Here is a 21,453-nt window from a genome sequence, read left to right as displayed (position 1 = left end):
AGCATAACCTCCCAACTTTTGTATTCAATTCCCCTTGCAATAAACAATAACATTCTATTAGCTTTTCGAATTACTTGCTGTATCTGCATACCAATCTTTTGCAATTCATGCACTAGGACACCCAGATCCCTCTGCATCTCAGAGCTCTGCAATCTCTCACCATTTAGATAATATGCTTTTTTTATTCGTCCTGCAAAAAATGGATAATTTCACATTTTCCCACATTATACTCCATTTGCCAGACCTTTGTCCACTCAATTAACCTATCTATATCCCTTTGTAGCCTCCTTATGTCTGTTTAACAACTAACTTTCCTACCGATCTTTGTGTCATCAACAAATTTAGCAACCATATCTTCATACGAACATATGAATTAGGAGCAGGCGTAGGCCACTCGGCCCTTCGAGCCTCCACCACCATTCACTAAGTTCATGGCTGAACTGATTACTCCACATTTCCACCAACCCCCGATAACCTTCCACCCCCTTGCTTATCAAGAATCTATCTACCTCGGTCTTAAAAATATTCAAAGACTCTGCTTCCACTGCCTTTTGAGGAAGAGAATTCCAAAGACTCATGACCATTTGAGAGAAAAAATTTCTCTTCATCTCGGTCTTAAATGGGCGACCCCTTATTTTTAAACAGTGACCCCTAGTTCTAGATTCTCCCACAAGGGGAAACATCCTTTCCACATCGACCCTGTCAAGAGCCCTCAGGATCTTATATGTTTCAATCAAGTTGCCTCTTACTCTTCTAAATTCCTACGGATACAAGCTTAGCCTGTCCAATCTTTCTTCGTAAGACAGCCTGCCCATTTCAGGTATTAGTCTAGTAAACCTTCTCTGAACTGTCTCCAACGCATTTACATCCTTCCTTAAATAAGGAGACCAATACTGTACACAGTACTCCAGATGTGGTCTCACCAATGCCCTGTATAGCTGAAACATAACCTCCCTACTTTTGTATTCAATTCCCCTCACGAAAAACGATAACATTCTATTAGCCTTTCCTAATTACGTGCTGTACCTGCATACTAACCTTTTGCGATTCATGCACTAGGACACCCAGATCCCTTTGCATCTGCATTCTCTCACCATTTAGATATTATGCTTCTTTTTTATTCCTCCTGCCAAAGTGAACAATTTCACACTTTCCCACATTATACTCCATTTGACAGGTCTTTGCCCACTCACTTAACCTATACATGTCCCTTTGTAGCCCCCTTATGTCCTCTTCACAAGTTACCTATCGTTGTGTCATCAGCAAATTTAGCAATCATACCTTAGGTCCCTTCATCTAAATCATTTATCTAAATTGTAAAATGTTGAGGTCCCAGCACAGATCCCCTTGGCACACCACTCGTTACATCTTGTTAACCAGAAAATGACCCATTTATGCCTACTCTGTTTCCTGTTAGCTAACCAATCTTCTATCCATGCCAATATGTTACCCCCTACACCATGAGCTTTTATTTTCCACAATAACTTTCGATGTGGCACCTTATCAAATGCCTTCTGGAAACCCAAGTATAGTACATCCACCGGTTTCTCTTTATCCACAGCATATGTTACTTCTTCAAAAGAACTCCATTAAATTGGTTAAACATGAATTCCCTTCCACAAAGCTTTGTTGACTCTGTCTGATTACCTTGAATTTTTCTAAGGGCCCAGCTATAATCTCTTTAATAGCAGCTAACATTTTCCCCCAAGACAGATGTTAAGCTAATTGGCCTGTAGTTCCCTACTTTCTGTCTCCCTCCCTTTTTGAATAAAGGAGTTATATTCACTATTTTCCAATCTAATGGAACCTTCCCCGAGTCTAGGGAATTTTGGAAAATTAAAACCAAACGCATCAACTATCTCACTCACCACTTCTTTTAGGACCTAGGGGCTTGTCAGTCCACAGCGCCAACAATTTGCTCAGTACCACTTCCCTGGATGGTTGTAATTTTCTTGAGTTCCTCCCCCACTTCCATTTTCTGTATCTGGGATGTTACTTGTATCCTCTATAGTGAAGATTGATGCAAAATACCTGTTCAATTCATTTGCCATCTCCTTAATATCTATCCCTTATTAATTCCCAGACTCATTTTCTCTAGGACCAACGCTCACTTTGTTAACTCTTTTCTTTTTTAAATATCCATAGAAACTCTTACTGTTTTTATTTCTAGCTAGTTTTCTCTCGTACTCTAATTTTTCCTTCCACATCCATCTTTGTCATTCTTTGCTGTTCTTTATATTCTGGCCAATTGTTTGACCTGCCAGCCATCTTTGCGCAATTACATTCTTTTTCTTCAAGTTTGATACTATCTTTAACTTTTTTTTTTAAGTTAACCACAGATATTATATAAAATAGAAAAAAAACTGGAATTCACTTATATGAATTTTAATTGCAGGTTATGCCAAGAATTAATTTTGCATGTATTTAGATAAGAGGCAATGTAGCTCTACTTTCCATTCCTAAGGAAAAGGAGTGTGCACTGCAGTAAGCTAGAGTTAGATTGCCTGTGGTCATTAACCAATGCAATCACATGCCGAGATGATGTTAACATTTCTCTCTCACCCCTCCTTCAAACTGATTTTCATAAGATTAGTTAATGTACTGTGGCACGCTCTAGAGTCTACAGCATAGTAAGTGATGCTTAGGGACGAACAAGGCCTGTACGAACAAGTCCTGTACCACTTCATACACTGTTTAAATAATCCCTGTAAAATTCAAGCAATTGTAGCTGCTTGCAAATTGCTGAGGTCAAAGGATCAGTAAACAGCCTGTGAAACATATAGCAGACCAGAGGATAAAATGAAAGGCAGAACCATTTATTTTAACACTGTTTTGCATCAGTAACAGAGTGTGATGGATGTGCACTAGATGCAAAATGTTTTTTTTTGAAAAAGTGGATCTTTTGTGCTTTGTTCAAGTATGCACCACCACACCTATCTATTACCCAGGCTACTAAATTTCCACCTCCACAACACCGCCCACCTCTACCATCACCTCCTCTTCTGAAACCTTTAACCAAGCTTCCACAACAGCAACAAAAACTTGCATTTATATAGCGCATTTTAGCAGAGGGAATTCCAGAGCTTAGGGCCTCGGCAACTGGAGGCATGGCTGCCAGTAGCATGGCAAAGAAAGTGGGGGATGCTAAAGAGGCCAGAATCAGAGGAGTACAGAGATCGTGAAGAGTTGTAGGGCTGGAAGAGAAGAGATTAGAGATAGGGAGGGACACGGTTGTGCAGGGATTTGAAAACAAGGATGAGAATTTTAAAAATTGGGACATTACTGGACTGGGAGGCAATATTGGTCAGTGAGCACACGGCGATGGCTGAACGAGAGTTATGAGTCAAGATATGTAGAATATTGGATCAGAGCAAGTTTAGAGGGTGGAAGACGGGAGCCCGGCTAGAAGTGCATTTGAATAGTCAAGTGTAGAAGCTCCTGTAATATGTTCCACAACATTTCCACTTGTCCCACCCTGGTCATCTAAATCCTAGTTCTGGTCACGGCTGGGGAAACCTTTTAAGTAACTCCATCAACAAGACCATGAGCTAGGCTTAGGCAGGATGCCAATACAACATAATGGCTCAAAGCTTGGTTTAAAAAGTTCCCGAATTCTGTTTTTAGCACTGACATTGGATTAAAAATGCTGAAAACATGTTTCAGAAAATTTAAGTGGAATGTTAGGAACTTGACTTTTGTGAGTGTCAATTAAATCTTGGGCCCTTTTTTTGGGAAGGGGGGAACAAAAAGAGGCAGCAACAATGACAAAGTGAAGGCAGATTCAGCTCAGATTTTAGCTTCGGTGGCAGTGTGGATGTGTCTTGGAGATACAAAATAGGCAGACTCAAAAGGTAAGCAATAGTAAATTAAATGTAAGCCCCAATTTTAACTTAACTTGCTCAATGAGAACAAGGTGGGTTTGGGCAATACTCCCCATTTAGCAACCAGACTTCAATGCAGTATCGGAAGGGTGCAAAATGAGTGCTTGATTCAAACCTACTTTTTCCTACCATTGGGTTAGGTTAAAATCAGGGCTATAGTTTTACAGCCACTTACAAAAAGCTCATTCAGTGGATTAGAGAAACAAACAAACAAAAAAAGACATTTAAGCATATTCTGTTCAATGTAAATCAGTAACTTAAGCAATTATTTCTAAACGCTGTTGGAACAATACCTGGACAACAGACCACTTAGAAAGGCTTTCAAACTGAAATGGGGATTTGGCATAATTCCAGCGTTCAGGTAGAGATAATCTAAATGCTCATACCTGCATCAAAATAAAAGGTATTAACAAGTTAGTGAAAATTGATTCATATACAATACCCACAGAAATGCAGAGTATGTATTTTCTATTACAATTAATACTAGATGTAGGATTACAGCTGGTTGATCGGGCTCTTTGGGCTGAATTTTCCCAGCCCATTGGAGTCAGGCTGGGAGGTGGGAGGCTGGCAATATAGTTGGTTGGGGAGGCATGGTGGGGGCAAAGAAAGGTGTCGGGAGGAGATTGCCAGCAGTGGGGAGCCCCCTGGGCAGCACTGGTTGCCCTCAAGGCAAAGGTGCCGCCATTGCACCTGACCCTCCCCTGATCGCCGGAGCCTGCCTGCCTCCCTTCATCTTGGATCTTCAGTCTCAGCACCGGCCACTGCAGCTCTTGGGGGCGGGTTGCCATCCTCAACTGGACAGCAGCCTGTTAACTGGCCACCACTGCCAAAATGCAGCCCCAGCGTCCCACCTCCTGCCAGAGCTAAGTCGCCTCCCGCTTTTGGCCCCGGCAGCAGGACTTCAATGTCCCCAGTAAAATTAAACCCAACAAAAATCAAGTAGAAGCTTGTATTAGGTCTGTTATTTAGAACAGGGCAGACTGGATTGAAAACAAACAAAAAAAACCTCAACTAATTTCACATCACACATTTCAAAGTTTGGACGTTTATCATCCTCCCATCTTCAATTATACTGTGGAGCAGACAGAACCCTGATCTTTGCATCTAAATGTGCTATAATTGTCTTAAGAGTGCCTGATGCTGAACTTGGATGTCAGAAAAAGGAAAACGTTCCTTTTTTCCCCAGCTTGATGAGCCCAAAAATGTAAAAAGAAAATATATCACCCCAGCGGAACAGCTGAAAGCTAATGAAATTTTTTCACACATGGTTACAGGACTAGCAGGATTTCATTATCGAACAGTGCTGAAATTCAAATTCTGGCCAAAGGTCACTGACCTGAAATGTTAACTTTGTTTTCTCTCTACAGATACTGCATGACCTGAATATTTCCATCATTTTCTGTTTTAAGTCCTGAAATTCAAAGCTGTGCTAACCAATACCTGAGGCAAGCACATTCATTGCTACATTACTAGGTTATGTCACAGAGTGTTCAAAACTGCCTGAAATGGTACAAAACAGTGAGTACTTGTTAGAGGTTAGAGGTGGGAGGAGGTACGAAGCACTACGGTGCAGATCTTGACTTTATGCAATAGGGTAAAATGGGTTTTAGCGAGTTGAAAGCCTGTTTTACATCTCCCCTAATCTTTATTTCCACTGAAGTCAATGGCAGAAAGTTAAGATCTACCCCTACGGTTTCTAACTTACACCAATGCTCTGGATTTAGAAACCCAATACAAGCTAGTTGAATTTGCATTTAATTCTAAACTAGGAGTGGCAATAGAATCAGAAGAGGCAGTTCATAAATTACAGAATGAACTGAACAAAGTATGCAAGTGGGCCAAAAAAATGGTGGATGAATATAATGTGAACAAGTGTTGGGTACTGCACACAGGAATGCAAAATGGGTATATACTACTCCATGAATAGCACTTAAATAGCTAAAGATAAAAGTTGAAAAAGGCCTAGACTAAATGCTCAAAAATGTCCAACCAATGCAGGAGTAGCAATCAACAAAACCAAAAGCATGTTGATCTATTCAAATGAATAGAAGAATACAAATCAGAGGATTTAATGACCAAGCTGTGCAGTGCGCTGGTCAAACCACAACTTGAGCAATGTGTCTATTGCTGGTCTCAGAAATACAAATGAGACATTCAAACATTGAAGGCAGTCCATCACCAGACCATAACTATACTCACAAAATACGAAATTAAGAAATGAATGGAAATGACTATTTAGATTTTAAAAGAATACTCTTCTTCAAACTTACAGCAAACGTGTTTCATTACAATTACATATAATATGGCACTGAGAACCTTGTCTCATATTGGTCTGCTGGAATAATCATTGAAAATCAACTTAGCAATTATCAAGCGATTAAATTCATTCTACATTAACAATATTAATAATGATATTATGGTACCTTTGCTTTATTGCTTCTGCTGCTTTGATCACAGAGCTAATATTCCCAACATCAACTTTCAAAAGGCTAATATCAGCCCCAGGATGGGACAGGAGAAGTTCAGACTTAGCAGTCTCAGCTTTCTGCATGTTTCGACATGCCATACACAGGTGTATCTGGTTATCTTCAGAAAGCAAGCGTTGACAAAGAGCCAGACCAATGCCACTAGGAAGGAAAAAAAGCTGTTATCAATCGCAAAGGCAATACATTGCACTGTATAAAATACTGCTGCTAGCTATGATAAAAAATGCTAGAGCAGAGGCTAGAGTAATGGTAGATCCTCATTTAAAGGGTATTAACCAGGGTTGATTCCAACCAGAGAACTTTAAAAAGCCAAACACTCGGAACGCGAGAGAACGCAAAGCGATTGAAAGTGGATACATGGAGTATGGTGATGAGAAATATAAAAGCACAATTTCACTGACAAAAAAAAAACAAGGACTAAAACAAAATGTCTCTTATAAAAAAGGTAGTGGTGTAGACATTCATAGAAGGTTAAATAGTCAGAAGGAATTGGGTTAAACCACACAGTTTATGTCTGTGAAAAAGAAAAATCAATTACAACTGAGCATACAGCTAAAGTATATCTAATACGAAAACATATTTAATCACTGGCAAGTGTGCTAGAAGTAAAGTGAGAGAATCAAGGAAATGTTTATGATCTTCTGACAATCTTTAATTTAAGTTCAATATTTTAAGAAGGAAGCAATTATCCCTAAAGTTTAAACTTCAGTTTTAGTAGCATGCAACATCTGGGATGCTTGTCCAGCAAACAAGCCAGCAGCAGATATATATGATCCAGTGCACATTTGCTGTTATTACTTGATTTTAATTGCAGCTGTAAATAGAATGCAGATTCTGTATTTACACTGAACCGACATATTTTAGCCAAAATACTATTACCTTTACTACTGTTAGCAGCATACATGACAGCCTGTAAAACTACAAAGTCAACATCTTTTACCATATGGTTAATTTTGTTAGTGATGATTAAAATAGTGCTGAAAACTTAATGAAAAAGTGGAAACATTTAGGTCAGTTAAGATAAAGTTTCTAAAATAAAAAAGTTACTCAAATTATACATGATTAATTGTTCTTGACAGCAAGAAATGCACTTGGTTTAAAAGGAAGTTATGTTTAAAGTTACATGATTTATTAGAGACACCTAGTTTATCTGTGGGACTGCTGACTGAAGGTGCAGTTGCACTGCTGCTTAAGTGCAGTTCAACTCTAAAAAACAGTGGCAAGGGATTCCAGAAGGCTAGCTCACACCCATGGATTTCATACCAGATACAGTACATCTGCAGTGCAATGTCAGCAGAGTTTAAAAAGCGCTCTGGGGATCTGTTGGATCTCCTTGGAAACTTAAAATTGAACGAGAACTTATTTAAATTAAATGTTTTAGTAAACCAGACACTCCAGCCTGTGTTCTCAAACATAAAAATGTACTAGTTCAGGAGTCTGCACACAGGCAAAAACATTATAATTGAGATCGGTGTAGTGACAGCCAAGTTGAGCAGAACATATCCTTCAATCCCAAAGTAAGCTCTGAATTAACAAGTGCTTTTGCTGCAATACATCACCTCAAAACACTTCCTCTCTGATCAGTGTACATATTAAGTTATGGCTTCAGGGGCATGATATTTGAGGGTTAAACTGAACATTTAGGTGAAGGTAACATTTAAGGGCTAGAGTTACCAAATCCAGTAGGTTATAGTACATTTTGATTTCATATTTACTTTTTTCGCAAATGCTATCCAGTGTAATTATTGGTACGAGAGCCAATCTTTTGAGCAAGTCTTTCGTTATTCTTTTATATAGTGTCAGTTGTGGCTCAGTCGGTAGCACTCTTACCTCTGAATGACAAGGTTCTGGGTTCAAGTCCCACTCCAGGGCTTGAGCACAAAAATCGAGACTAACACAGTGCAGTATTGATGGAGTGCTGTATTGTCAGAAGTAATGTCTCTTGTATGAGATGTTAAACCAAGGCCCCATCTGCTTGCTCAGTGGATGTAAAAGATCCCATGGCACTATATTGAAGAGCATGGGAGCTATCCCTGGTATCCCTCAAACATCACAAAAGCAGATTATCTGGTCATCATCATATTTCTGAGAGTCTGCTGTGTATACACTAGCTGTCACGTTTCCTGCATTACAACAGTGACTACACTTCAAAAAGTATTTTGTTGGCTGTAAACTGCTTTGAAACATCTGGTGGTTGTGAAAGGCGGCATATAAATGCAAAATTTCTTTTTAATATTAAATATACTCAACTATGGCTTCATGTGAACTTGAAACAATTTGAGTGGTTACATTTCATTAGAAAGAAAGAACTTGACTTTTATATAATCGCCTTTCATGCCATAGACAACGAAACTTTGGAAGTGTAGTCACGATAATAAAATGTACACCAACAGCAACCAATTTTCAAATGTAAAGTTCTCACAAACAGCAATGAAATAAGTGACCAGATCATGACCCATATTTTGCAGTCAGCAGCGAACAGACATCACTAGCTGTTCAGTGGACTTACACACTTGCCTGCAGACTTAGTTTGGACTGTTGCACTGGAACTTGGTAATTAAAAATCCATTTCAACACAGCATACTCTACAGATTTGTGACCAGTGCTCCAGAACTAGCTGTGCCCTTAGCAAAGCTGTTCCAGTACAGCTACAACACTGGCATCTACCTGACAATATGGAAAACTGCCCAGGTATGTCCTGTCCACAAAAAGCAAGACAAATCCAATCCGACCAATTATCACCCCATCAGGTTACTCTTGATAATCAACAAAGTTATGGAAGGTGTCGTTAACAATGCTATCAAGTGGCATTTACGCAGCAAAAACCTGCTCAGCAATGCTCAGTTTAGGTTCCACCAGGGCCACTCAGCTCCAGACCTCATTACAGCCTTGATCTAAACGTGGACAAAAAAAAAAGAGCTGAATTGAGGAGGGGAGGTGAGAGCGACTGCCCTTGACCTCAAGGCAGCATTTGACCGAGTGTGGCATCAAGGAGCAAAATGACGTCAATGGGAATCAAGGGAAAACTCTCCACTGGCTGGAGTCATCCCCAGCACAAAGGAAGGTGGTTGTGGTTGTTGGAGGACAAACATCTAAGCCCCAGGACGTCGCTATAAGAGTTCCTCAGGGTAATGTCCTAGGACCAACCATCTTCAGCTGCTTCGATGACCTTCCCTCCATTACAAGATTAGAAGTGGGGCATGTTCGCTGATGATTGTATGGTTTTCAGTTCCTTTTGAAACTCCTCAGATACTGAAGCAGTCAGTGTCCATATGCAGCTCACCTGGACAACATTCAGGCTTGGGCTGATAAGTGGCAAGTCAAATTCATGCTACACAAGTGCCAGGCAATGACTTTCTCCAATAAGAGAGAATCTAACCATCTCTTCTTGACATTGAACAGCATTACCATCACTGAATCCTCCACTGTCAACATCCTGGGGGGTTACCACTGACCAGAAATTTAACTGGATCAGCATACAAAAACTGTGCCTACGAGAACAGGTCAGAGGCTGGGAATTCTGTGATCAGTAACTCATCTCCTGACTCCAAGGCCTGTCCACGATCTGCAAGGCACAGGTCAGGAATTTGATTGAATACTCTCCACTTGCCTGGATGGATGCAGCTCCAACAACACACAAGATGCTCATCATCTAGGACAATGCAGCTGGCTTGATCGGCACCCCATCCACTACCTTCCACCACAGTGGCAGCAGTCTGTGTTAATTGTGTGTCAATGGATTGATTATATGCAGGTGAAGGGTGTTAATTGGGGTCTCAGTTGAACACATAAGCAGACACTCAGAGACTGTGTGGAGGGTTTGAGTGAGGAGCGACATGCTTGTATTCTTTTTATTCTGCACAATAAATGCGAAACCAAGTAAATATAGGCTCCAGCATTATCGTTCTATAAACAAGCTTTCTGGAATTTAACAGTATGTACCATGTAAAAATATGCACTGCAGCAACTTGCCAAACCAGCTTTTACAGCACCTTCCAAACCTCTTCCACCTAGAAACATAGAAAAATAGGAGCAGGAGTAGGCCCTTTGAGCCTGCACAGTCATTCAATACTGATCATCCAAACTCGGTACTCTGTTCCCGCTTTCTGCCTGTATCCCTTTAGCCCTAAGAGCTATATCTAACTCTTTCTTGAATATATTTAATGATTTGGCCTCAACTTCTTTTTATGGTAGAGAATTCCACAGATTCACCACTCTCTGGGTGAAGAAATCCCTCATCTCAGTCCTGAATGGCTTACCCCTTATCCTTAGACTGGTCCTGGACTCCCCCGCCATCGGGAACATCCTTCCTGCTTCTAGTCTGTCCAGTCCTGTTAGAATTTTGTAGGTTTCTATGAGATCCCCTCTCATTCTTCTAAACTCTAGTGAATACAAGCCTAATTGACCCAATATCTCTTTACATGTCAGTCCTGCCATCCCAGGAATCCAGTCTGGTGAACCTTCGCTGCACTCCCTCCATAGCAAGAGCATCCTTCCTCAGATAAGGAGACCAAAACGGCACACAATACTCCAGATGTGGTTTCATAAAGGCCTTGTATAATTGCAGCAAGACATCCTTGCTCTTGTACCTGAATCCTTTCGCTATGAGGGCCAACATACCATTTGCCTTCTTAACTGCCTGCTGCACCTGCATGCTTACTTTCAGCGACAAGGACACCCAGGTCTCACTGCACCTCCCCCTTTCCCAATCTATCGCCATTCAGATAATAAACTGCCTTTCTGTTTTCGCCACCAAAGTGGATAACCTCACATTTATCCACATTATACTGCATCTGCCATGTATTCGCCCATTCACTCAACCTGTCCAAATCACACTGGAGCTTCTCTGCATCCTCCTCACAGCTCACACTCCCACCCAGCTTTGTCGTCTACAAACTTGGACATATTACATTTAATTCCCTCCTCTATATCATTAATATATATTGTGAATAGCTGGAGTCCTAGCACTGATCCCTGCGGTACCCCACTAGTCACTGCCTACCACTCGGAAAAAGACCCGTTTATTCCTACTCTTTGTTTCCTGTCTGCCAACCAGTTCTCTATCCATGTCAGTACCTCACCCACAATCCCATGAGCTTTAATTTTAGAGTAATCGAGTCGTACAGCATAGAAACAGGCCCTTTGGCCCACCGCGTCCATGCCGACCATAATGCCTATCCATACTAATCCCACCTGCCTGCATTAATTCCATATCCCTCTATGCCTTGCTCATTCAAGTACCTGTCCAGATGCCTCTTAAATGTTGCTACTGTTCCTGCCTCCACCACCTCCTCTGGCAGCTCATTCCAGATACCCACTATTCTTTGTGAAAAATTTACCCCTTTGATCCCCTTTAAATCTCCTCCCTCTCAACTTAAATCTATGCCCTCTAGTTTTAGTCACCCCTACCATCGGAAACAGACTCTGGCTATCTACCCTACCTATGCCTCTCAATTTTATATACCTCTATCATGTCCCCTCTCAGCCTCCTTCACTCCAGGGAAAACAGACCCAGCCTATCCAATCTCTCTTTATAACTCAAGCCCTCCAAACCAGGCAACATCCTTGTGAATCTTTTCTGCACTCTCTCTAGCTTAATCACATCTTTCCTGTAGTGCGGCGACCAGAACTGCACACAGTAATCCAAATGCGGCCTAACCAACGTTATGTACAACTGTAACATGACGTCCCAACTCTTGTACTCAATGCCTCGGCCGATGAAGGCAAGCATGCCATCCGCCTTCTTCACCACCCTGTCTACCTGTGTTGCCACTTTCAGGGAACTATGTACTTCCTGGAATGTCAGAACTATGTGTCCTGGCCTGTCGGAAGATCTTACACAAATCAACGATTCTCGGAAGACCGCCATCATTAACAACGAGCTCAGTAGACTCAATCAGAACATTGCAGCACTTCAGGAGACATGCCTCCCTGCGAGCGCATCTCTAAGAGAGCAAGACTACACCTTCTTCTGGCAGGGTAGGGATCCTGAAGAACCAAGACAGCATGGAGTGGGCTTCGCCATCAGAAACTCCTTGCTCAGCATGATAGAGCCACCTTCAAATGGCTCGGACGCATACTGTCCATCCGACTGCTCACCGCCTCTGGTCCAGTACACCTACCCAGCATCTATGCTCCAACACTCTGCTCCCAACCTGAATTTAAAGACCAATTCTACGAGGAACTCCATAATATCATTAGTAACATCCCCAATACCGAACATCTGTTCCTGCTGGGGGACTTTAATGCCAGGGTTGGGGCTGACCATGACTCATGGCCCTCCTGCCTTGAGCGCTATGGCATTGGAAGGATGAATGAGAACGGACAGAGACTGCTGGAGTTGTGTACCTATCACAACCTCTGCATCACCAACTCGTTCTTTCATACTAAACCCTGTCACCAGTTTCATGGAGGCACCCAAGATCACGTCGTTGGCACCAACTGGACCTTATCGTCATCAGGCGAGCCTCTTTAAACAGCGTTCAAATCACATGCAGCTTCCACAGTGCGGACTGCGACACCGACCACTCCCTGGCGTGCAGCAAGGTTAGACTCAAACCAAAGAATCTGCATCACTCCAAGCAGAAGGGCCGCCCGCGCATCAACAATAGCAGAATTTCTTATCCACAGCTGTTACATAAGTTTCTAAATTCACTTGAAAAAGCCCTTCTAAACACTCCTATAGGGAATGCAGAGACCAAGTGGGTCCACATCAGAGACACCAGCTATGACTCAGCAATGACCACCTATGGCAAACGTGTGAAGCAGAATGCAGACTGGTTTTTATCTCACTTTGAAGAGCTGGAACCTGTCATAGCCGCTAAGCGCATTGCACTGTTGAACTACAAGAAAGCCCCTAGCGAGTTAACATCCGTAGCACTTAAAGCAGCCAGAAGCACTGCACAAAGAACAGCCAGGCGCTGCGCAAATGACTACTGGCAACACCTATGCAGTCGTATTCAGCTGGCCTCCAACACCGGAAACATCAGAGGAATGTATGATGGCATTAAGAGAGCTTTTGGGCCAACCATCAGTAAGATCGCCCCCCCCCCCTCCCCCTCAAGTCTAAATCAGGGGACACAATCACTGACCAATGCAGGCAAATGGGTGGAGCACTACCTAGAACTGTACTCCAGGGAAAATGTTGTCACTGATACCGCCCTCAATGCAGCCCAGTCTCTGCCAGTCACGGATGAGCTGGACGAACAACCAACAAAATCGGAACTCAGTGATGCCATTGATTCTCTAGTCAGCAGAAAAGCCCCTGGAAAGGACGGCATTACCCCTGAAATAATCAAGAGTGCCAAGCCTGCTATACTCAGCACTTAAAGCCAAGCTACAGATCAAATAACACTGTGTACGGTATCATTCATTGTACTCTGTACTGGGTGATCCAATGGTCTGCACCACAAGCCTCTTCATCAACCCTGAACAGCACAATAAGCTGCCATTACTTTCTCCCTCCTGTACAGTTTAAATGTACCTATGCTCTTCGCCTCAACCACAACTTGTAACAGCGAGTTCCACATTCTCTGGGCAAAGAAATTAAAAACCACCATGGCAAGGTTCAGAGCAAACCCAGCGCCTGTCGAGCCCACACCGCTACTTCCGAATGAACCCCGCACCGTTTCCAGGGCCGCTCTCCTGGCGCCGGAATCTCCATGGTTACCTGTTAGCCCCCGTTACCAGGACAACCCTGCGCGCAAGCGTTGCTCGGGAAACGGCTGGCACAGTCATGTTTGTCCGGTGCCCAGGCAGTCGGTGCCGACTCAACTCCGCGCCTGAAGACCGCTTCTTTCAGCCCGGCCGACGCTCACTGTCTGTTCGGAGCGGGTTGAAATCACCCGCTCACCGGCTCCTCCTCCGGCTTCGGTTCGGCCTCCTCGGACCATAATGCGTCACCGTCGCCTGAGGCTACCGCCCACTACTGCGTGTGCCGCCCACCAGAAACTGCGCGCCGTCCATTGCGCCAGATTTCGAAGCAAGTGCAGGTGAATCCGCGACCCATTAGCAGCTGGAGGCCAGGCCCTGCCTCCTGAAACTCAGCAAATCCAAACACCGGAGAAGAAGAGCAAAGAACCGCCTGCATCTGCAGGGGAATCAACAATATAAACAGTTATAACTGTTATATAACTAGAGAATTTTTATAGGACTGCCAGAATCGGCAGGTTTTAGATAAATGGCAATTTCCTTCTCATTTTAAAGTTAGTGCAGCCTTCCTTGAACTCAAAACCTCTTCTCCTTTCATATGCCTTCATTAACACAATATCACCTGTCAACATCAACAGGCTTCATGCATGGGAAATGAGGAATAGTTTTTCCATGGCATATTTTCACGCTTGACAATGGAACATGGGACAGGTGCACAACATACCATGGTTGTACGAGAGGCCAGTATTTTGCACAAATTGTTGAGGAGGGGAAAGCAGGAGCCACTGATGCTCCCATTCTGACCCCCAATCTCACCAAAATTTCACACTAGCTCACAAGCCCTACTGTGCTGCCACTTTGCCAGTATGGACTGAATGGCCTCCTGTGCCGTAAATGACCCTATATGGCTGGCCAATTAACAGCCGGCAGGTGGAGTGGGGGAGCTGAACATTCAGCGGTTGGAGGTGGGAACTGAGGCTGCAACCACATTGTCAGCTGATGACGATGGGTGTGCTGGCGCCATCTTTAAAGGGGGTCCAGCATCGGAATGCAGCCAAAGGTCTCCTTCAGAGCTGCTTCAGTCATCCCCTCAGGACCTCCAGCCAGTAGTGCAGCCCTGCTAGTGGGAGAAGGCCAAGATGACAGCATAATGAAGGCCAGTGGGGAGAGGCACAGTCTTCGGTGACTGTGGAGGTAGTTCATTTGGTGTCTGTACATCTGTGCTACAGGGTACCTTCTTCACCGAATTTGTGCCTGCTTGTGGTCCTCTCTGTAATATCCAGGCTACTATTTGTACTATTAGTCCAAAGTACGGAAAATCCTCATCAGGGAACTCCTCTCTGCTGACGATGCTGCTTTAACATCTCACACTGAAGAGTGCCTGCAGAGTCTCATCGACAGGTTTGCGGCTGCCTGCAATGAATTTGGCCTAACCATCAGCCTCAAGAAAACGAACATCATGGGGCAGGACGTCAGAAATGCTCCATCCATCAATATTGGTGACCACGCTCTGGAAGTGGTTCAAGAGTTCACCTACCTAGGCTCAACTATCACCAGTAACCTGTCTCTAGATGCAGAAATCAACAAGCGCATGGGAAAGGCTTCCACTGCTATGTCCAGACTGGCCAAGAGAGTGTGGGAAAATGGCGCACTGACACAGAACACAGAAGTCTGAGTGTATCAAGCCTGTGTCCTCAGTACCTTGCTCTATGGCAGCGAGGCCTGGACAACGTATGTCAGCCAAGAGCGACGTCTCAATTCATTCCATCTGCGCTGCCTCCGGAGAATACTTGGCATCAGGTGGCAGGACCGTATCTCCAACACAGAAGTCCTCGAGGCGGCCAACATCCCCAGCTTATACACACTACTGAGTCAGCGGCGCTTGAGATGGCTTGGCCATGTGAGCCGCATGGAAGATGGCAGGATCCCCAAAGACACATTGTACAGCGAGCTCGCCACTGTTATCAGACCCACCGGCCGTCCATGTCTCCGCTTTAAAGACGTCTGCAAACGTGACATGAAATCCTGTGACAGTGATCACAAGTCGTGGGAGTCAGTTGCCAGCGTTTGCCAGAGCTGGTGGACAGCCATAAAGGCGGGTCTAAAGTGTGGCGAGTCGAAGAGACTTAGCAGTTGGCAGGAAAAAAGACAGAGGCGCAAGGGAAGAGCCAACTGTGTTACAGCCCCGACAATCAAATTTTTCTGCAGCACCTGTGGAAGAGCCTGTCACTCTAGAATTGGCCTTTACAGCCACTCCAGGCGCTGCTCCACACACCACTGACCACCTCCAGGTGCTTACCCATTGTCTCTCGAGATAAGGAGGCCAAAGAGATTTGTACTGAATAAAGATAGTAGTCTGTGTGTTGTGGTAGCTGGAGTTAATTTACAAATGCCTTTCATCTATGGCTGCCAGTACAATACTCCTCGCACGGGGCTCTGTACACTCCGTGACATCACATCCTGTAATGGTGCTTTCAGTCTATTTTCATATCTACCTAGCAACAACCTACATCACATTATACTAAACTCTGTGCATCCGTCTGCTGCTTCCCTATCCCGTGGTTGTCCCTGCAGGTGACCATGAGGTTGCAGCTGTCCAAATTCCTGTGGCTGCACTTCCCTCTCAGGTTCTCCTCCTTGCTGGACTACCTGCCTTCTGAGTGGACAATGCTCATGACAGGTAGGCACTGCCAGTCTGAAGGGCCACTCTGCCAGATGCTTCCTCCAAACACCCCCACCCCACCCTCTCTCAGTCCACTCTCACTGCACCCACATTTCAGCTGTTTGGAGGCCCTGATGCAAATTACTCTGGCTGCCCTTCCCCAGCCTTCCTGTGAAGGCAAACTGCCTTACCCATAGCTATCACCCCGTTGCCACCCTGATATACCTGCCGGGGCTCTGACGCCCCATAGCTTCCATGCACGCTGAAAAATGTGAATGGGCCCGTAAAATACCATTCAATTAGAATTACCTTAGCTACCTCTTATTGGCCCTTTTTTCCAAAAGCGGCACCATTTACACTTGACCTGTCATCCACCACTGGTAAAATGTGGACCCGGCATGATTACCAGGGATAGGCACCAACATGTTGCACCATGGACATTTGACAAAATTATTGACTCAGCCATGGAGATGGGGGCACTTAATCTGTATATAAAGTGTATAGCCAATCTAATGCCATCAAAACACAGTCCGATTTTAATATGCTGGGAGTGTACTATCGACCCTCAAACAGTCAGAGCAGATAGAAGAGCAAATATGTAGGCAAATCTCTCAGAAGTACAAAAACAATAAGGCAGTAAAAGTTGGAGATTTTAACTACCCCAGTATTAACTGAGATAGTTTTATTGTGAAAGGAATTGAGGGAGCAGAATTCCTGAGGTGCATTAGGAAAACGTCTTTGACCATTATGTAGCTAGTCCAACAAGACAGGATGCAGTTTTGAACTTAGTTTTAGGTGGATGGAGTGGCAATGGGAGAGCATTTTGGTGGTGGTGATCATAATTCAGTCAGTTTTAACATAGTTATGGAAAAGGACAAAGATAGAACAGGAGTTAGAGTTCTCAATTGGGGCAAGATCAATTTTACTAAGCTGAGGAGTGATTTAGCAAAAGTGGTCTGGAGGCAGCTACTTGAAGGTAAATCAGTGTCAGATCAGTGGGAGGCATTCAAAGAGGAGATGCAAGGGGTTCCGAGTAAACACGATCCCACAAAGAAAGGGCGGAACAGCCAAATCTAGAACCCCCTGGATGTCAAGGAGCTTACAGGGTAAGATAAGGCAGAAAAGGACGCTTATGTCTGACATTGAGAACTCACCAAAGCTAGTGACAAAATTTGAGAAACACAATTACAAACAAAGAGCGCCATTCAGTTCCTCTAATAAGACAATTCTCTTGCATTCACTGCTGTCTGTATCTCAGTTTATCACTGGATTCTGATTCAACTCTAACAAGATAATTATTAACAAAAAGCTTTTCTGCAAAAAGTTGAACAGTTGTTACTGTATTATTGTTATAAAATGTTTACTCACATCTGTAAGATTGTACTTCAAACTAACCAATTTATGTCAAAGCCAAATCTCTTACCTGTCAGCAAAGGTTCACTTTAATGTCATGTAATTACATTATACAGACAACTTTCAAATGACATTGGCCACTCAGGTTATTTTCCCTCAAACTGGATAGTAAATGATGCACATTGCAGTTACTGATCTTTGACATACTTGTAAAACTTGACCTTTAATCCAATTCACAGTAAAAACAAATTAGTTAATGACTGTTTCTAACATGTCATTGAAACATAATAGATTTTTACAATTTCTTCCCCGACAGTTTTTAAAACAGCAAGTGCAGCATAAATTTTTTAAGGAATAATAGACAGTTCATCATAGATTAAGGTTTATTAAAGCTATCTGTTACTGTGTATTTACTAAATATTGTATATATTGAGATCACCATGACCATATTGAATGTCGGAGCAGGCTTGAGGGTCTGAATTGCCTACTCCTGCTCCTAGTTCTTATGGGTCAGCAGTATCCTGTTTTTGGCAATATCACTCAGCTCCATTACATCGTAATCTTGTATTCATGAGGAACTTGCAATGCTGACTTTTGGAGATTCCATGAAAAGGATTTCTAGTAACGGTAAGTTGCTACTCAAAAACCCACAAAAAGCCTGTGGGCAGCTGTAAGAGTAGTGGATGGTGAATGCCGTTCCTTTGCCACTGACCACAGAATCTAGGCCAATATATTAGTGTGGCTATTTTACATGAAGCAGGCTCTGAGCTGTTCCAACCAGAAATGACAATCAAGATCCCATTAACTTTATAGGACCTGGATTTCCATATTAAAAGGGGCCCAGCACCTGATACAGGTGGACACTGTGAGCACCTGGCAGTAGTCCCCTTTAAAAATGCAGCTGGCCACATTGCCTGTGTTAATGAGATAGTAAGGCTGCCAACCCCATTTTGAGACCATTACTGCCCCATTAATGCCAGATGAAGGCAATGAAAATTGACCCCCAGATGTCACAAACCAAAGTATTAAAAAATACAAAGGGAACACACTGTTTCTCTCTGAATTGCAGTTTGAAACTTACAAGTACTTGTTAATGTATAAACCTCCCTTATGAAACCACAATAACATTTTCATTGACCTCAGAATTATTAAGACTACTTCCCCAAAGGGAGTACCTGAGCAGTAACATTAAAGGAGCAGGCCAGGCTAGCAACTAATCATCCCAACCACACTGCAGGCTTCAGGCTACCCATGACCAATATTACAGGATATCACATAGTTCATCTATGACAAAATTTTAACCGAAAATATGTATGTGAAATATATCAAAAATCATATCTCTGCACACACACCAATATACCAATTACTTTGCACATCAACCCTTTTGTCATTTCATCTTTCCTGCCTTCCATCGTATCACAGACCTTCCCTTTTTCTCTTTTCCCTCCCTCACTTGCTTAAAACCTGTTACATTTCTAACTTTCCCAGTTCTGATGAAATGTCATCGACCTGAAACATTAACTCTATTTCTCTCTCCACAGGTGCTGCCAGACCTGCTGAATATTTCCAGTAATTTTATTACAAAACTTTACTTCCTGCTATATTGTTGTGGCAACCTTTCCCATTATAAATTTTGATGTACACACATATAATGGATTCTGCTTATATAAACTTGTGACAATATACCTAAATTCTCCCAACCAGAGGTGATAATGGAGCACCTCAGTTGTGTGGCTCCCATCTTCCTGGCCCGTATTACACACAAACTCCTGTCCCAACCAACTCTAAATCTCAGCTTCCCAAATTTCTGTATGTTCTGCTACTCAACTACAAATCATAAGATCAAATCAAAGTATATAAAAATAAGGACAACATTTATGATTTTGAAATGGGGATTAAATTATATCTCTATGTGCTGTTCCAATTACATTGAGTTCTGTAACTCCACTTCACATGAAGACTACACTTGGTCTTGACTCCCTCCCATGCTCAGCATCATGGCAGATGGTCCGGCATCCTATTATCACAAACACACTGGGTAGTAGGTTAGATTTACTCTTAAGTCCAGCTTTCAGTTATGTGTACTGTCCCCACTGCTCACCCCAATCCCAGTTATTTGCCAACGCTTTCAGTCTCTTTTTTGCATATTTTCTTTATTGGACACTGTATGGTTACAAACTTGGCTTTAAACCCCATGTAGCCAGTTGCTACTGTAAGTGGCTCCATTCCTGTACCCTCTTACTACAGTTCTTGGACTTTAGGAATTACAAGAACAAAATTGCACATGACACAGGGTTTGGCTTAACCATGAATTGTTGTTTTACTGAATCCAATAATATCCCTAATACAGGCACATCTATGGTTAGTTGAAACAGAAATAAAACAAAACTGTCCTCAATACAAAACCTCCTGCAGTAACTTAAAATTGACACCCCAATTCCCAGCTGAACACTTCAGCGATTTGACCACTGTTCCCAGTTATCCAAAACAAAGACACTACAACTCAGCTCAAACTTGCAAATTTCAGGCAAAAAGACTACACTTTTGTCCCAAAACCCTCAGATCAAGATCACTACGAATTGGCTGAAAACACTTATAGTCACCCACATGGCTGGTTGGTCCCAGTGTTGATTGCAGGGTGACCAATCTTGACCCTTCTTCCTGACTGCAGCCCAGTCACTCCAATGTGGCTGTTTTTTTATAATAAACTGACTCAGGACTTCTAAGACATATGTTCTATTGTTCATGCTGTGCTGTGTCCAGCAGGTAAACATCCTTTAGTTTATTTCACGCCTAGCCCAGACAAATATGATTAATTCATACTGGGTGCAACAAAACAGCTTTTTCATGGCAGAAATAACTCAAACAACATCTTCAAACTCTCATGTTGTTTAAAACAAATTCTCTTGCAGTTTTGAGGCAATACAGTAACAGCACCTGTCTCTGAAGTTGCTCGAAGGTGTGAAATGTCTCATCCCTCTCCTTGAGATAAATTAATGGCCAGATTCCAGTACTATTGTCTATGATGGTAGCTTTATTATCATATCGAAGGCATTGTGCAGGGTAATCAGTCTTTTGATTGCATTAGCTGATGGTAGGTGATGGCATTTCCTTTGGTACCATTGTTCCATTGAAAGCATTCAGTCAATGTTTGAATTCCTTTCGATGAGCCACTGTCTTTTCTGAATGTCCAAATTCACCCTTCTCTGCCCAGCCTGTGCTGCTGGCTGCAGCTTGACTTTTTGTATTGTAATCCAAACATGAGGTCAAAGCATGTCTGTGGGTCTGAATTTTATAGTCCATAAATTTTCCCAGTTGGAGGGGATTCTGATGCTACACTACACATATGTATCTGTCGCAGGTAACTTCTCCATTTCAAAGGTTCCATTTGCTCCCTGATTTGGTCTAAGCATCTTAC

At 42.9% G+C, this 21,453-nt stretch overlaps 1 protein-coding gene across 6 annotated transcripts in view; it reads right to left on the bottom strand.

The window, feature by feature from the left end:
* Positions 1-14,266, bottom strand: part of hsd17b7 (hydroxysteroid (17-beta) dehydrogenase 7) — a 37,318-nt gene extending 23,052 nt beyond the window's left edge. For 3 of the 6 annotated variants that reach the window (XM_068037754.1, XM_068037756.1, XM_068037757.1), the window contains exons 1-3: positions 14,040-14,264; positions 6,308-6,511; positions 4,175-4,267 (exon numbers count right to left, since the gene is read on the bottom strand). In XM_068037754.1, the coding sequence (XP_067893855.1) occupies positions 4,175-4,267; positions 6,308-6,511; positions 14,040-14,107 (365 nt within the window). In that variant the 5' untranslated portion in view covers positions 14,108-14,264. Of the gene's footprint in view, positions 1-4,174; positions 4,268-6,307; positions 6,512-14,039 lie in introns of all 6 variants that reach the window. The other 3 variants (XM_068037758.1, XM_068037753.1, XM_068037755.1) reach the window with 3 other exon arrangements.
* Between the last annotated feature and the right edge of the window lie 7,187 nt (positions 14,267-21,453).

Source organism: Heterodontus francisci, chromosome 8, assembly GCF_036365525.1.
Source record: "Heterodontus francisci isolate sHetFra1 chromosome 8, sHetFra1.hap1, whole genome shotgun sequence".
NCBI classification, from domain to species: Eukaryota; Metazoa; Chordata; class Chondrichthyes; order Heterodontiformes; family Heterodontidae; genus Heterodontus; species Heterodontus francisci.
The sequence above is the reverse complement of the archived record's forward strand: the minus strand, read 5'-3'. Positions and strand labels throughout refer to the sequence as shown.